Source organism: Aphelocoma coerulescens, chromosome 15 (genome assembly GCF_041296385.1).
Source record: "Aphelocoma coerulescens isolate FSJ_1873_10779 chromosome 15, UR_Acoe_1.0, whole genome shotgun sequence".
NCBI classification, from domain to species: domain Eukaryota; kingdom Metazoa; phylum Chordata; class Aves; order Passeriformes; family Corvidae; genus Aphelocoma; species Aphelocoma coerulescens.
In genome coordinates, this window is record NC_091029.1 from 6,124,097 (window position 1) to 6,139,972 (window position 15,876).

The following is a 15,876-nucleotide window of genomic DNA, read 5'->3' on the forward strand; positions in this document are numbered from 1 at the left end:
GCAAATACAGATGTAGAATAACTCTCTGATGCCCTGTGGAAGTAAATTTTTTGGAACAGGCAGGACACCCATCAGAATGTGGACAAATAAAGCGAAACTGCTCTGTTACAGGCTCCTGTGAACCAGAAACTGAAAAGATGGCCATAAGCATTCAGTAAACAGTCACCAGCTTTATTATTACATGACAGCATGGTTTATCCTGAAAGACTTTACTTCCTAAGCTCAGGTACACAGGTGGATTTCTTCCCAGAGCAGTGAAGGCCCAGATTGGCTTCATCAGTATTGTTACTGCAGACCAGCCCAGGGCCTGACTTGCATGTGAGATGGGCACACACACCCCCACACAGAGGAGGCAGCACAAAACACTTCTCTGGGGGCACATCAAACTCTGATTTACGTCCATGAGCAAGGCACTGGAGCTTTCTGGAGCGGCTGATGCAGTGCGTGTACATACACATCCCTACTGGTACCAAGCTATGGCATATTAAAGCAGTAAGTGAGAACATATGCAACAATGAAATGCACCACTGCTGCTGGAGGAAGATAAAATGGAAAGCTGTGCAGTGCTTGGCTGGGTGAGGCTGACTAATGACTCTAATGTTAGTGGCTGCTGATCAAGAAATCAAATGCAGTGCAGTCCATCATCATCACGGCAGGTGAGGGAGGACGAGTCAGAGCCGGAGCTCAGAATACCAGAAACCTTCCTTGCTGTTCCAAAGCCCAGAAAAAAAAGATACAGCATGCATTAAAAACCCCAGCTTGTTTCAATGCATAGTCCAATCCATTAGAAGCCCTCTGAAATAGGATCCTTTGTTACACAGTGTGTTGCCAGATGATAAGGACGTTTTGGGGCAGCGTGATCGCAGGAACACAAATGGAAAATGACGTGATGGACACAGCATGTCAAAATAACAATCCTCATTTAAATCTTCACGTTCCAGACATCTCACATCTCTAATGTCAAACATGTAAAATGGATTGCCTGTGGAAGCCAGCTCGGGGAACATCAATTGTTCTGAAGTTCAGAGTATTAACGTGGGGGGAAAAAAAGAACCAACTTTAAAGTGCATCAGAAATCTTTACAAAATCTGACACTTTGTTCTTGCTATTTCTTTACCTTTGTTAGCACTTCAAGGCCACGTCCCCTTTGTCACTTAGCTCACAACAGCTGATGTGACATTTTATGGTGCACACTTGACATGACTGCCTATGAACGCCCCACTGGCGTGAGGGACAGTTCCTGCTCTTTCCCAGCAAGGCTCTGAGTAGAATCACACCACTGTCAGTGTTCAAGAAATTAGAGGATCAGGCTTCAAATAGAAAAATTCTTAGGAAAGAAGCACATCTGTTGTGCAGTCCCAGAAGAAAACAGGAATTGGACCCTGCTTTCCAAATGCCTCACCCAATTCTGCACATCGATGATATTTATTCATACAGTGCAAACAAGAGAAATGCCAGGGCTCTGATCCTCACTGATACCAGGGTACACATGTTCTTTAATGCTGAAAATCTCAAATCCCTTTGGGGATCTGGCAGGAAGTATTCAGCTACACCAACCACAAAACCAGTCACAGGCTTATTTGTTGCCAGCCTTTTCTCTCACAAAAAAAAACACAGAGAGGCACAAACCAAACCTAGTACTTGCTGAAGACAGTGTCAGAGAAAGCCTCAAGAGGGACAGTGTGAGCAAGGACTAAATGAACTTGCAGTTTTCATGCTGAAGAGCAGCTTTGCAATCTTATGAATGCACTGGACACACACATGGATTCAAACCCCGTCAAAATGCACCCATGTGCATGTCTTGCAAAGTGAACTGAAACAGGAATCATGGCTGCAGAATGTGGTTTGGAAAGCTGGTTACAAAACCAAAATCTGTACCAAACTAACAGAGACTTTTTTAAAAGTTTGCTCACTAGCCTGACTTTGCCTTCCTTTGGAAAACACACTTTAAATATTTCACAGCTACTAAGTTCCCATCAAGAGTGCTTTAAAATCTCAGTCCTAAGGACAGGATTCCTGATTGTTTTCATCAATAACAATCACACAGTCACTCTTTGCATTACCATAATTACACTGGTATATCACTTAAAAGCCACAAAATTGCATTGTATTTCCACGGGCAGGAACAACCCAACAGCCAAATGCTTTAGCAAATCCATCCAGGTGCTACAGCTTCAGAAGCCCCTCAGCAAGCAGTGCAGTGTGGCCATAAAGTGGCTGCTCTGCTCTCCTAGATCCCTGCCTTCAAAGAACTTGTGCCCAGGGAGACATGGAAGTGTCCACAGCTCCATGTGGATGTCTCTGCATTTTAGGACATGTAATTCTTAATTTGCAGAAGAGATGCTTAGGCAGCTGCAGTGTGTCAGTGCTCCTGATATTTGCCAGCAAGGGTTGGGTGTCCTCCTCCTTCTGCTGCTTGTCTCATCTGTCTCTGGGCAGTTTATGCACTATTGAATGGGAGGGTTTCTTCACTCGGGTTCAGAATAAAATTGCCGCTCTTGGGAGCCAGCTACTCGTGTGCATCAGATTTTAACACTGCTCAGTGCTTGAGTTTGGATTTGTTCACTTCTGTATCAGTCCAGCTCAGTGCCAGCATGACTCCAGCAAGAGCTTGAATGTCATGAAGGAAGTCCATGGTAAATCAGGCCCTTTATTACTGAGGTTTAACCTCTTAATTCATTCTTATCTGTTTATGTGATCATTGTCTCCAGAATAGAAGATACTCAAATACTGGAGCAATCCATGTGAAAATTACTGCAGTGATTTCACACATAAACTCTGAGTCATGAAGTGTGCAAAACCTTTCAGGAATGAAAGCTTTGGATGATTAATTTTCCTTTATCAATAAACTTTCTCAGGGCTGACTGAAACAGGTATAAAACATCTGTACTTTTAAAACAATGTGAGGTGAGCAGGGCATGTTATCCAGGAAAACTGATTTCCTAAGTAATTACTTCCCTGCTTATTGAGGTTTCAAGCCAAGCAAAAGGTCAGTGATGATGGACTGTGCTGTCCTGTAGTAAATAAGGTTAATATTACTGTATAGCTCTGTTTTGCAGTCACAGGGCATGAGAATGAACCTAAGTACAACTTGCAACACTTGCTCAAATACAGATTAAAATATTACTCTGCATAAGGGAAGGATCCTGTGAGGTGGTCCCATCCCATTGACCACTTAGAAATGGGATCAGTTTTTCAGTGTCTTTTCACTTCCAAAAGATCACTTGCATTTTTTCAGGTGGGTGTGTTGTTTGAAGTGGCTGGACAAACTCTTCAGGATCTGACAACTCAGGCTTTGCACTGGAAGTACATCAGCTCCTCTGCCAGAGCCCACATTGGGACCATACAGTAGAGCTTTAACTTACTTTAAGATGAAGCTGATATACATGAAAATGAAGATGACTTTAAGGTGGTAATTTGTGTCCTTCTTAAGAACTCTTAAAAATAAGAGCATCCTAAAGTGCATACTTGGGCTTCGTATTTTTTAGCTTTTATTTCTAGAGTTGGTAACAACAGTACCCTTAACCCAGCACAATATGTCCCAGAGGAGCTGTTAGACAAGCATCTGTGCTGGAGATGAAAGGCTAGGAGACATGACTTTTCAAATGAAGGGGAGAGAAAGCCCTTTTCACATCAGTTCCAGTTTTCCCACTGTAATGATTCTCAGAAACACCTTCACAGTTCCTGTAACAGCATTTCCTCAGAAAATTCCATTTCTGTAATGTAAAATGTTCTCTTAAAGGGAAAAGTAAATTGACACACTGACTACATGGTCTGGTGACATTTCATTTTAAAATTCAACCAGTAGGAAAACTCTGAACATGTGCAACGTTCTCAAGGGGGGAAAAAAAAGAAAAAAAGAGCAACTCTCAAACAAAGCTCTTACTGGTGCTCCTGGGAAGCTCTGGTTTAGGCTGATGGCCAAGACTGCCTAAGAACCACAGAACAGGAGAGAAACCAGCCTCTTTGTAATCATATACACAATACCTTTGTTTCTCATGTACACAACGGACCAGAGTCCACTGGAAAATAAAAGGTTAGATGAAAAGGATCCTGCTATCCTACCAAGGGCCAGAAAAGGTGCTTGAAGCACACACTCAGAGCCAGAGCACTCGTGTACATTGTGGGGCAGCTCTGAGAGGCAGCACATGCATCCACAGCTTTGTAGAGCCATCATTTTTCCCCAGTCTGTGTTACTCCTGCACAAAGCCTGCAGCCTCACTCACCCGAATTCCCCCTCGACAGACAGCCGAGATGGAAACATCGCTCGGCCCAGAGTGACAGCACAGGGGAGATTTACCTGATGGGAGCTGACTCATCCCCTTTATCAAGCCAGTCCTGTGGTGGGATTATGTACATGCACCAGAGCCCCCAGTTGTAGCCGTGGGCTGCGTTGGCATATTGCTGCACTTCAAAAGTGTTGTACTTGATATTGTCAATGGCGGGCAGGATGATCCGCTTGCGATCCTCCTTGATCCGGGTGAGCGCAGGTTCCACCCTGAGAGCAATGAAAACAGCACAATGTTTTACAGCCATCCAGTAATCCCTGCTCCTGCTTTGCAGGCTGATAAAATGAGGTTCTCTAATCCTGTGAGCGTGAACCCAGCGAGATGGAAAACCCACAGCATGGCAGAGAGGGACAGGGTACAGATCCCAGCCACGCGCTGCTGGGACTGCAGCTGGTGTGGGATGCTGCACACAGGAATTATCACCTCTGTGAAGATGCACCAGAGTCTAAAAACACAAAATTTGACCAAACACTTATTCTGAGGCCTAGAGACTGTTAATTCATTTCACAATGGACAAATGTTGAGAGACACCATCACCAACAGCAGCTAAATGGTCTCCTACTGGCTACACCACCAGGATTCCTGGTAGCAATTAGATACTGGCTGACATGGCCCGAAGAACTAAACACACACCAGGGGCTGCAAGAATCTGAAGGTTACTCAAAGATTTTAATCCTGTTTCCCAAGACTGACCCCCATCAGATCTAGTCTGAATGACAAATGCAGCTGCATTATGCCTTCTAAAACCTCTTTGGTGATGAGAAGATTTCAGGTGCCAGATGGTGCAAAAGCAGCGAACTGCAGGAAATGTTCCATCATTTCAAAAGGCTTTAAAACATCAATGTGCTTTCCACAGAAGCTACATCCCAAAAGGAAAGTAAAAAGCTTCAGTGCAAGCACGCATTTCTGACCAAGGTAGTCTGAGTTTGCTCTGAATTTACAGAAAAACTGATCCAAAGATGTAGCAGACTTACATAAGGGTGGAAATCGTTCCTCAAAGCAGTATTAGAAAGAGCCACTGGTTCACTCCTTTGTAAGTGTGTTTCCCCTTGAAATAAGCTTTGAAGATTTTACAGAGCTCTCACATGGATCTTTAAGGGAATGGAGGTTTGCTGCAACTCACAGATGTAGGAGGATTTGAACACTGATCTTTTCTCATTTTGCTGTTGGTCAGAAGGCAACTGCTCCTTTGTGGTTTCAATGTTGTTACCTCATATTTTGTTTGTTATATTCAGTTTGTTACCATGAATTTTCTTGTGTAGGCCAACAGAAGATATTGCACCCTATTCAGACTCTCAATTCATATGGGTTTTTGGCCACACTTGTGCACCCCCATAGAGCCAGTGTGACCTCCCCGATCTGGATAAGCCACTTCCATTATTAGTATGACATTATATTTATGAGATTAAGTGTTTTAAAAACCAGTGGGTGGGCAGCAGAAAAACTCTTGCAAATCCAACAAAGCAGGGACAAATGCAGAAAAGCTGAATCTGCTTTGTTCTTTCCATCGTGTTATCTCTGCTCATCAGCAGAAGAAAATACAGAACGATGGACATGTCATCACAAATCCAACGACTCCATGCAGGGACACCGTAACCCTTGGGCATAAAGCTCTGCTGCTCCCTTCTAGACTCTGAAACAAAGGATTTCAAAATACCAGACAACAGGTACAGGTGTCACTAACTGTTTGCCTGGAAGAAGAATCTTCCCCTTCAAGGTTGTAGAGGAAAAATTGACTTTGGTGCGCATCACTGTCCCTGCGGAGCATTTGCAGCAGAATCCTCGCTGCAGTAGAACTGCCTCTGAGCTCCTTTGCAATCCAAACACCTTCCTGGGAAGGGGTCCACTCCTGAAGCCCTTGGGCACAGCTTCCAAGGTTTGGTACGAGGGGAAGTCACAGAGCAGAGGGATGACACCCTCCAGTGAGACCTGGTGCACACGGCAGGACATGGCTGCACCAGTGACTCCCATGGCATGAGGAAATGTATTATGTTTGGGTCTGATTTCCAGATCTGCCCTGCAAAGCAGAAAAGCTGCTTGCATGCTATTATTTTTCTTCTTTTTTTGTATCTTGAGTTCATTTACTCAGAGTTTGAATTAAGATGCAGGAGATTGAGAATTCTTGTTCGGACTTAGTTGTTTATTATATCTTATCAGTAACACAGCTGCACGGTACTTGCCTCTTAGTTGGCAAGGTGGAAAATGGCCATGAGTTTTCACTTCCAAGGTTTTTTAAAATACAAATTAACCAATTATGAAATACTAAGTAATATGTTTTTACTTACAATCCAACTACTAACTTTTCATGTTCTGCAGTGCTGAACTTTTGACCCAATGACAGAGCATTCAGATTTGTGAAGAAGGAGAAAGAAGAAGACATAAATCCACATCCCAAATCCTCCATATTGTAACCTATTATTACCTATATCCCCTAAACCTAGTTTTCTACATTTCTACATATTTCACCCAGTGACATAACTTTCAATTACACAGCAACAACCTCAGTGTTATCACACAATTTAGGAAGCATTTCCCAGGGTTTTGGATCGAATACAACATACTTCTGAGGATCACTGCTTCTCAGTACTGACAGGCTGAAATTCTCAGAACCCAGGCTTCCAACAGCATGCCTTCTGAATCAGAAATCTGTAAATGGGTTTCCTTTTGTAAGAACCAAACTCTGCCATTCACTACTGTCTGATTCTGGAGACAGGTCTTGGACAAACAAGGAAAAGACCAGGACTTTTCCAAACTACTTTTCTCCCTCTTGGTGGGAATTCTTTGGTCACCAGGTCCTCAATTAATAGCATATTTATGGTGATACAAAGCAAAACTATCCCAGAGGTTCTATGTCCCTTCTACAGTTCCTCCTGGGGTGCTCATTTTTCAAGTATTTTACTTTGTAGGGTAGATTGAGATTGTGTAATAAAAAAGCTGAAAGGAGATAAGGAATTCTTCTCCCTTAATGTCAGATACCTGCAATGGACCCCCCCATACACATGGTAATTGCCTCAAACTTTCATTCTCAGCAGAGAAAGGCAAAGGCTGGCACTTTTATAGTCAGATGCTTCTCATAATAATGTAGACACTGAAACTGGGTGAGATTAATAATACTGTTCCAGAGGAGCCTATCTTGAATATAAAGGGAATTTAGCCTGCTACTTTGCAAGACATCTTAAAATTGGACTGCTGAAGTGTATCCCAAATAATGGTTAGAGAAAGAATGTGAAGAAAATATTCAACAGTCACACTGGTTTTCAGCCCTTAATCATATCTGGGATTGTGTTAACCCAATACTTGAGTCTTGGAAATGCTAACCTGAGTCCTCATTTAATGCTTTACATGAAGAACAATCCATTCCCAGCTCTGGTGCTGCTCTCACACCAGCTATCACCAAACTACTCCTGTCACTCTATACCTGAGGAACTTCTGTGTTTTCCCATTTGTGTGGCTCACATTTATTACCACCTGACATGGTGTTTTGCATCTGAATGACGCAAGGAGGGATCTCTGGGGTGTAATGCAACAGTTGTGGTCAAAACACATGATCAAATTCCATTAATCTCTATCAACCTATTAATGTGGAATCACAGATTCTGAACTTTCACGTAATCCAAGGCATCTGTAAGCTGTCCATGTGATGGAAGTTCTGTTTAAGTCCCCTGCACTCAAGAAATGTAAATGTTTAAGATACCACTGCTTCGACAAGTGTTAATTTCTCTACCCTCAGGTTACAGACGAAGTCAAATGCCATGCCAAGGTTGTGGAGTCAATTGGTATGAAAGCAACTGCTGGAACTTCATCTTCTAAACCTCCCATCTCACCCATGGAGGTGATTTCCTAGCTCTGTTGGTATCCACATGTGTGGAAATCACACCCCTGCATGTATTAGGAACAGGAAAGGTTCAGTATCTGGACAGACTGCACAGCTACCTAACTCCCAAAATATTTTCACACCCACAAGTAAGAAAGTAGGCTCTGAGTCACAGATGGAAAGAGAAAATCCAGGGCAGAGCTGTTCTCTTAGCAAAAACCCAGAATGGAGAGTCTTTTAATTAAACATTGCATACCTGAGAGATTTCACAGCCTGTCCTGCCCTATAAAAAACAACAGAGACAGCAATGGGGTATTCAGAGGCTCAGCCCAAGCTCATCTCAGTGAGGTCTGCAGGAACACTCAAATCCCAGATCTGCCAATGCCCTCTCACTGCCAACACTGCTTGTGGGCTGTTTTTCTGCCTGCCAAGATCCCCAGGTAATGGCCAATAAAGAAGGACTATGAGCTTGAACAGGACTGGGCAATGGACTGTGTTTGCACTGCTTATCTTGAGTAATCCATGAAATATGAGGGGGTTTCATTGCTATTCATGGCTAGCAAAGTCCAGCCTCGGAGTCAGTCTGTAAGGCTGAGCTGAGCTGCACATTCATCAAATCCTTTGTCACCTTTCCTGGTCGCTCTGGCTTCATATAATTGCTTCAGCCTTTTGAAAGGATTATGACTAAATCTTTGGTAGTAATTTCTAATTTGTTCCCTAATTTCAAACCGCTACATTACTGTGTAGATTTACCCATCCTCTTTATAGACACCAGCATTCTTTCCGTGATTTTTTCCCCCACTTTATCTTGTTTTTCCTGCTGTCCATCTGCAGAAGTCAGGTGCTTTTGGCAGCTCACAGGACTTTGAAAGGATAAGAGGGGAAGAGGTTGCTGAAGGCAGAGTATGTCCAACACATGGAGCTGATGAGCTGCAATGTGTTGTTGGAGTATTTCCTTTCCACATGGCCACCGCTGGCAGCGAGGTAGGATTCAGCCCTGCCTGATTAGGTGCATAAGCCAGATGTGAATTTTGGGATCCATCTCCATTTTTCACTCAGATGCAAAAATATTAGGTTCCCAGCTTGCATCTGAGTCAAGATACTTTATGGGCAAAGAGCAGCATGCATGGTTAACAAGTTATTTACTGGAGCAAGAGGGAAAGTTCTCCCAGGCATATTCGTAGACATGATAGATTTCAGTAAACTAAATATAATCAAAAGATTCTGCTTTATAGGTAGTGCTTCATATCATCCAGGGGGGGTTTTTTTCCTCTTAATAAAAACCAAGCAGACAATTTGGACTGGAATTTGAGTGACACAGGAAGAGACTCTCCCTTCCATCCTCTCTAAAACGATGTATTTGTCAGTGTCCTCCTCTCTCTCTGAATAGATTGTTGGTGAATTAATAAAACCAGAAGAGAAAGGACAGTAAATTTAGTTCTATTATAGACTCTGCTAGGCTAAAGGGTATTTTCACTTCAATTTTATTCAGTTTGATTTGTCCAAGTCTGTTAAGCACATCACTAAACAGCACATGCATTCAATGCTTTTGCCTACCAGTGGAAAGATTTCTTCATTAACAGTGGATTTTCCAAGGTGTTGAGCTGCCATGATGACTTTACTGGGAGTTCCAGAAATGCTGGTTCTATGGGATTCAAAGAGTAAATGCTCCCAAGATAAGCACTGGAGGTAGGAAAAGAGTTGGAAGGCAGAATTTAAGCCAGAGTCCAGAATAAGCTTGTAAGAAGATTGAGAGCAAAGGCAGGGGCCATACTGTGATCACACAGGCCTCTCTAATCCCATTGTAAGTCTATCTCTGAACATATATGCATTCTGTATTTAACACTGGCTTGATTCAGAGCAGCTCAACCCCCTGGGAAACCACAGCAAACAAAAACTCTGTGTTGTCTTACATCCTTATCAGATTGCTGGAGAATTCATGCCAAAGGGGAAGCCTGATTTTTCACAATGCTAAAAAGAACAGCTTCTTCCAGATAAAAAAGAGATAAAAAGAAGTTAGTAATGAGCTCCTCAGTGCACATGATTATATAATTCACCTTTTAAAATATGTAAAATCACCTGCTGACTTCAAGCAGACTTTAAAAAAGGCACAACACTGGAATAAATGCACACAATCCAAGGGAATCCAAATGCATGGTGCAGGCCAGATCCTCTGCTGCCCAGCTTTGTCACTTCAATGGCCTTCACAACTTCAGGGATGCTTTGCTAACATGCAGCATCTGAGAAGCAGATCTTACCTTCCAGTTCTTAATCAGAATGGCTGTACAAGGCATTTGTCAATAAATTCCTCCCTGCAGCCCAAATGTCACTTTTTCTAAATTTGTTCAAAAAGTAAGTCCTTTCCTAAAAGACAGGAATTGCATTGGGAAATGTCTCTCCAATTCTGCCCTATCCCTGGTGGGGATCCAAATACCCTGATCTCTGGGTTCTTTTGACATAAACACGGCTGTCATTCTTTCTTCTCCACCATCACTATGCTACTTTTTACTCCAATAAAAAATGAAGAACTAACACTAAAAGAATCCAACCTTCTTTTTCCTGCTTTCACAAATCAGAATTTTTCCTTTTCTTGCAAGCAGTTAGGGAAGAGTCCTTATAAGACATAAATGAAAGACAACATGGTCTCATCTGCTAGATTTTATTGCTCAGGGGGTTTAACACCGTATCTTACTCTGGCTCTACCACTGCCAGGTACCATGAAGTATAAACTTAACAGAGAAATGCAAGAAAAAAAGAAATCTGTATAAACTGAAAGCTTATTTTGCATGATTTTACATGCTACCTCACATTTCACTGACAATATACATTTATCAGATGCAGACAAGCAGATCTACAGACGTACATAATTCTTCACTGAGGCCATCTACAGAATATTTAATGTGGAATGCTTTTCCTGTAAATAAGTGTTCAGAGAACTAGAAAAGAAATAAATTTCATTCTCCCTTCCTCAGTCTCTAAGAGAAGAGAGAACTTCCCCATCTGTCCTGCCTGACATCTCTATCAGCATTCCCGTGTTCCCAGGGAAGTTTCAAACCCACGGCCCCCAGCCGGAGCGGAGGGAACGCGGCACCAACGCCTGCTGGAGAGTTAAAGATCAGCTCTTTGGCTGCCAAACCTCAATAGCTCTTTTCTGCACCACTGAAAAGCAATGAGGATGCTTCAGTGAACATTCTAGGTTGCTGAGGTAGATGAACAGTTGAAGCTGCTTTTCTGGTACATCCTCTGCGTGTCGGCTGGCACAGTCCCACGGATCCCAAAGGCCCACGTGGCTTATGTTGCATGCTCCACTCAGATTATATTGGTTCACTTTTGCTATCTAAAACATGTATTCCATTAAGTTACCAAAATGATCCTAAGGCTTTGGATGAGGAAAAACTCCCCTACTAAACTCACATCCTCCTTTCCTTTTTATTTAGGTTTCCCAGGTCAGCCTTGGCCCGGTACCAGGGATGTTGCAATGAACCATGTCCTGAGCAGGAGTGATGCACTTGAACAGTCCAGAGGGGAGAGACTGCACAGGAGAAAGACTGCAAAGGTAATTTCACCTTCACCACTTTTCTCATTAGAAGGAAAGAGCCACCTGGACCTTGTCATATCCCCAGAGAGCCACCTGAGCTTGAACAGGGGGGACAGGTTACCTGTGAATAGAGATTGGCTGCCAGTACATTGCATGAAAAGGTTACCAGGGAGCTCTCAGGGGGAAAAAAGACCCTGTGTCTTTGCCCCAAAAAAGCACAGCCACATCTCTTTTACAGAGTACTTGGGTTGATCAAAGTCAGTAGAAGATTAGGAGGAAATCAGCTTCCTGCCTCCTTTACATACCTTTTTGAGAATCAGTTGCTTATGGTCACCACAGCAAACTGCACCTTACAGTATAAAGTAGCATCTGCAAAGTATCATCCACAGGCCTAGGGATATTGATCTTTAGCTCTTCTTAGTTCATTAAAACACCAGTTTTGTATATTTTTAAAACACTGACAACTTCAGGGATAATCCATAATGATGGGACATGTGTGACACAATCTGATGGATACTCAACTTATATTTCATGTTCCCTTTCTCATGTCCAGTATGTTGAAATCTTTTGATTAAATCCTCTTACTTCACTGCTTCCTTATTGATACTCGCCCTTTGTCTGGCAAAATTTTAATTACTACAGGACTGCATAACTCCATTCAGTGCTCTGATAATACCTCTGTGATAGGAGCAAAAGCAATTCTTAAGATAGAATGCAACTATAATACTCTATCATTATGTCTTCTTTTATGGCTCCTAGCACCCTCTTTATGGCTGCTAATATATTGTGGTTTCTGCCTTTCATGTACTGATTTCTGCTCTCCTTCACTCAATGTGTCCTTTTTCTCACCCAGAGAATTAACACCCTATCTCTGTAATCTCTTTCCTGCTCCCAGACATAATGCAGGGAAGGTCTCTTCTCCTTGTCATGTTATTCTTTCCCATCTCTCAAAGGCACGAGTCTGTACAATGCTCTGCATGTTCTGCAACACAATCAGCATCCAGGATGTGCTGGTCTGCTCTCAGTGTTACTGGGGGTGGATTCAGGCACACTGGGTGGACCTAACCCAAAATTCAGAGCAAGAATGATAAAGCCTTCAGAGGACTGAAGGAAAACTGAACTAAACAAGCTTAAATATACCCTCAGAGAGGAAAGCACAGGAGCTTTTCCTCCCTCTTGTTTCTGCTGGGTTGCTGACTCCCATTGACATCAAGTAACCATTAAAAACAGACCAGGTTCTACAGTGGGACAGGTAGAATTTCACATGTGAACTGTACACATGTATTACCCTGTAATTCTAATTTTAAATTCCATTTGAGAATGACTAGAAATGGCCTCCCTTTCAGGCAGTCCTCTCCACTTCCACTCTCACAGCAGCAGTATTGGCTCACACTACCAAAAGCCTTAAGGGGAACAGGTCAGTTGAAAATCACCGCTCTGAGATAACATATTTCTACACCTGAGAAGCCAAAAAGCAGCAATTAAGCACAGCAAAATAAATAATTCAATAGCTAATTTGACCTGCCAGGTTGTAGAGTATTTTTTTATATCCTACCAGATTGTAATTTAGTTTAGAAGAAGTGTCCCTGGAGAGCAATGCTGTGAGAGCCCATAAAATGCTACAGTGAGGTATCAGGCAAAAAGCCACCTGTAAATGGGCCACTACTGTTTAAAGAAGTTTTTTTGTTGTCAGTCCTGCATATTTCATGAGAAACTGATGAAGTCCTTCTTTGATTCTTTATGAATTAATCTGCCAACTGATTAGGCAGGTAAAACAGCCATAGATTGGGAAACTAAATTGCACTGCAGCCACTTGACTTCTAGATGGAACACAAACCAAACAGAAAGCTAATGCTCTTTTCTGTGGTAAAGGAATTGGCTTCTTTTTAATTGCCTCACAAATAATCCATAGACAGCTTTTAGTGGGAGCAATCCATGTGGCCTCTGAATACATAAATAAGCCCTGAAAAGGGGGGAAATATTCATGCAAGGTGCAACTTAGTAGGAGAACAGAACAGCAGAGCTTTAACAAGAGACTCCCACCTGACTCCTGAGCTTATAGGGCTGTGGAGTGGGGGCAGTGCTATGGTGGGAAAAAATAGAGCAGTCCAGATGGAAGGACTTTAGTTCCTCCCAGTCAAAGGAGATGAGACGAAAATGGAGACGACAGGCAACCACATGTGCACAGGTGGACAGAATTAAAACTAGGAGGAAGTGGGTGGAACAGGGTTTGAGATGGCTCTGAGCAGCCACAAAGGTTGAGTGGAACAAGAGGAGAAACACCAGCAGGGAACACTGCAAGCCCACAGGTGCAGCTCTGAAATGAAGAGACACAGGATGACCCCGGTGCATGTTTGCTGTCCTCATTTATCCCCCGAGTGCCCCACAGCAGGGGCAGAGCCTGGCTCAGCAGAACAACTGAGACCTGAGTGCTCTGTTGGAAGGAGGGTGCACCAGAGAGGGGCAGGAAACACAAACTCTTTATCTTGGATACACACACTCACTTACTGAGCAGTCCAGGTTCTTGCTATGCTGATTTCAACCCTTTCTGACATTAATGCAAAGCAGTACAGTAAAAAACCCCAAACCTTAACAAACCCCAAAGCAGCCACAAAGCCCTTTCCTGCTTACTGACACCATTGCCAAGCTTCCCTGGGTACAGTACATCAGTCAGACCTCGATGTCTTTATAAAATGATAACAAAATTCTCCTCAAGCCTCAGAGAACTGCAGCTTGGGCAGGACAAGCACTGGAGACAGCACCCAGAGCATGCTCTCCCCTGTCCCTGATCCTGTCCCCTAGCTGGTATTACCCTAGATGAATGTTTGAAAAGATTTGAACGATCTACTTGCTTTAAAAGCAAATAAATAAATTAAAGCAGCTCTTAAGCTTCTAGAAAATTAACTACAGCTGCTATTATAGTCTAACATAGTCCTAAGGAAGAAAAATGGGATGAACATAAAGCAGGTGCACTACAAGACTTATTTTATTGTATCTTCCATTTTATAAAGATATTCATGGACATATAAAAATAAACACTCTACTCCTTTGCAATTAAGTTTCTCTCTAGTTGTAAGTACAGCTATTTTTAGTTTTAATTTGAGGATATCTCCCAGAATTGCAGAGCATAATTATTTCCACTGTAACTCTGCATCATCATTATCAAATACCAGCCTATCTTTGGAAAATGCACGTTTTACATGCTGAAGGTCCCAGCAGCCCTTTTGCAGCTGATGGTACAGATCAGCTCCTACAGTCCCGACTTCCAGTAATGCCAAATACTGGCCACCAAGTGGTGCTACAAAGGTTTATTCCAAATGCAGTCCTGGCCCATTAAACCAAAAGGGGATGGGGAAAGGCATGCTAATTTCAAGCCCTATTAAAATATTCAGGCAATAATTTAATGTTTCCTTCAAATGTAAATGCAAGAAAATTTATGAGGAAATCAGATTGGTATTCAAGTTTTTAAGAAGAAATGTTAGAAAATGACAAGGAGGTAAAAAAAGCACTTGAAATCCTCCAGCCCAGAGCCTCCTTAATGGTGTCTCCCCATTTGACTGCTTTGGGATTTCACATCCATTGTGGTTTCAATTACTTCTCTTTCCACTGAGCTGTGCTAGACCAGGCACAACAGCTTTTTTATGGATCTTGCAGGAGCCTGTCAGCAATGTTGCATTAATCAGGAACACAAATCAGGAGTAATTGCTGATGTGGTAACAGCAGCCTGCAGCTGCCTCATCCCTGGAGCTGAGCTGAGCAAAGCCCTCCCCCAGCCTTGGAGCCCCAGCACCACTGTCCCAGTGCCACTGTCCCAGTGCCACTGAACCTCTGAGAGCAGCCAGCACTTACCAGCCAATGTTGAACTCCACGTGGGCATCGAAGAACCCGACCACAGGAGAGGTTGCTGCTTTCCAGCCCTGGATCCTGGCTCGGATCAGCCCCTCCCGTTTGTTGTTGCGCACGATTTTCACCAGGCCCGGGTATCTCTTATGGACATACTGGTCCAGATTAAATTTTAGCTCAACTGCAGGACAGAAAAGAACCAAGCCACACAAACATTTAGAATGAGAAAGGCCCTGCAATGCTGTGTTCTACTCTTATTTTGCGACAGAAAAGGAAAGGAATCCTTAAATATTCCTAAACCCCTGGTCAGTCTGACAGATACAAAGGCAGTACCACAGCTGAGGCATGGACCAGTTCCAGGGGTTTCAGCTCAGAGAAATTCCCTACACACC

At 42.9% G+C, this 15,876-nt stretch overlaps 1 protein-coding gene across 8 annotated transcripts in view; it reads right to left on the minus strand.

The window, feature by feature from the left end:
- GALNT9 (polypeptide N-acetylgalactosaminyltransferase 9) overlaps nt 1-15,876 on the minus strand; it is a 259,514-nt gene that overhangs the window by 68,882 nt on the left and 174,756 nt on the right. For 7 of the 8 annotated variants that reach the window (XM_069030886.1, XM_069030887.1, XM_069030888.1 and 4 more), the window contains 2 exons: nt 15,491-15,665; nt 4,301-4,498 (listed from right to left, as the gene is read on the minus strand). In XM_069030886.1, the coding sequence (XP_068886987.1) occupies nt 4,301-4,498; nt 15,491-15,665 (373 nt within the window). Of the gene's footprint in view, nt 1-4,300; nt 4,499-15,490; nt 15,666-15,876 lie in introns of those variants that run through there. The other variant, XM_069030893.1, reaches the window with a different exon arrangement.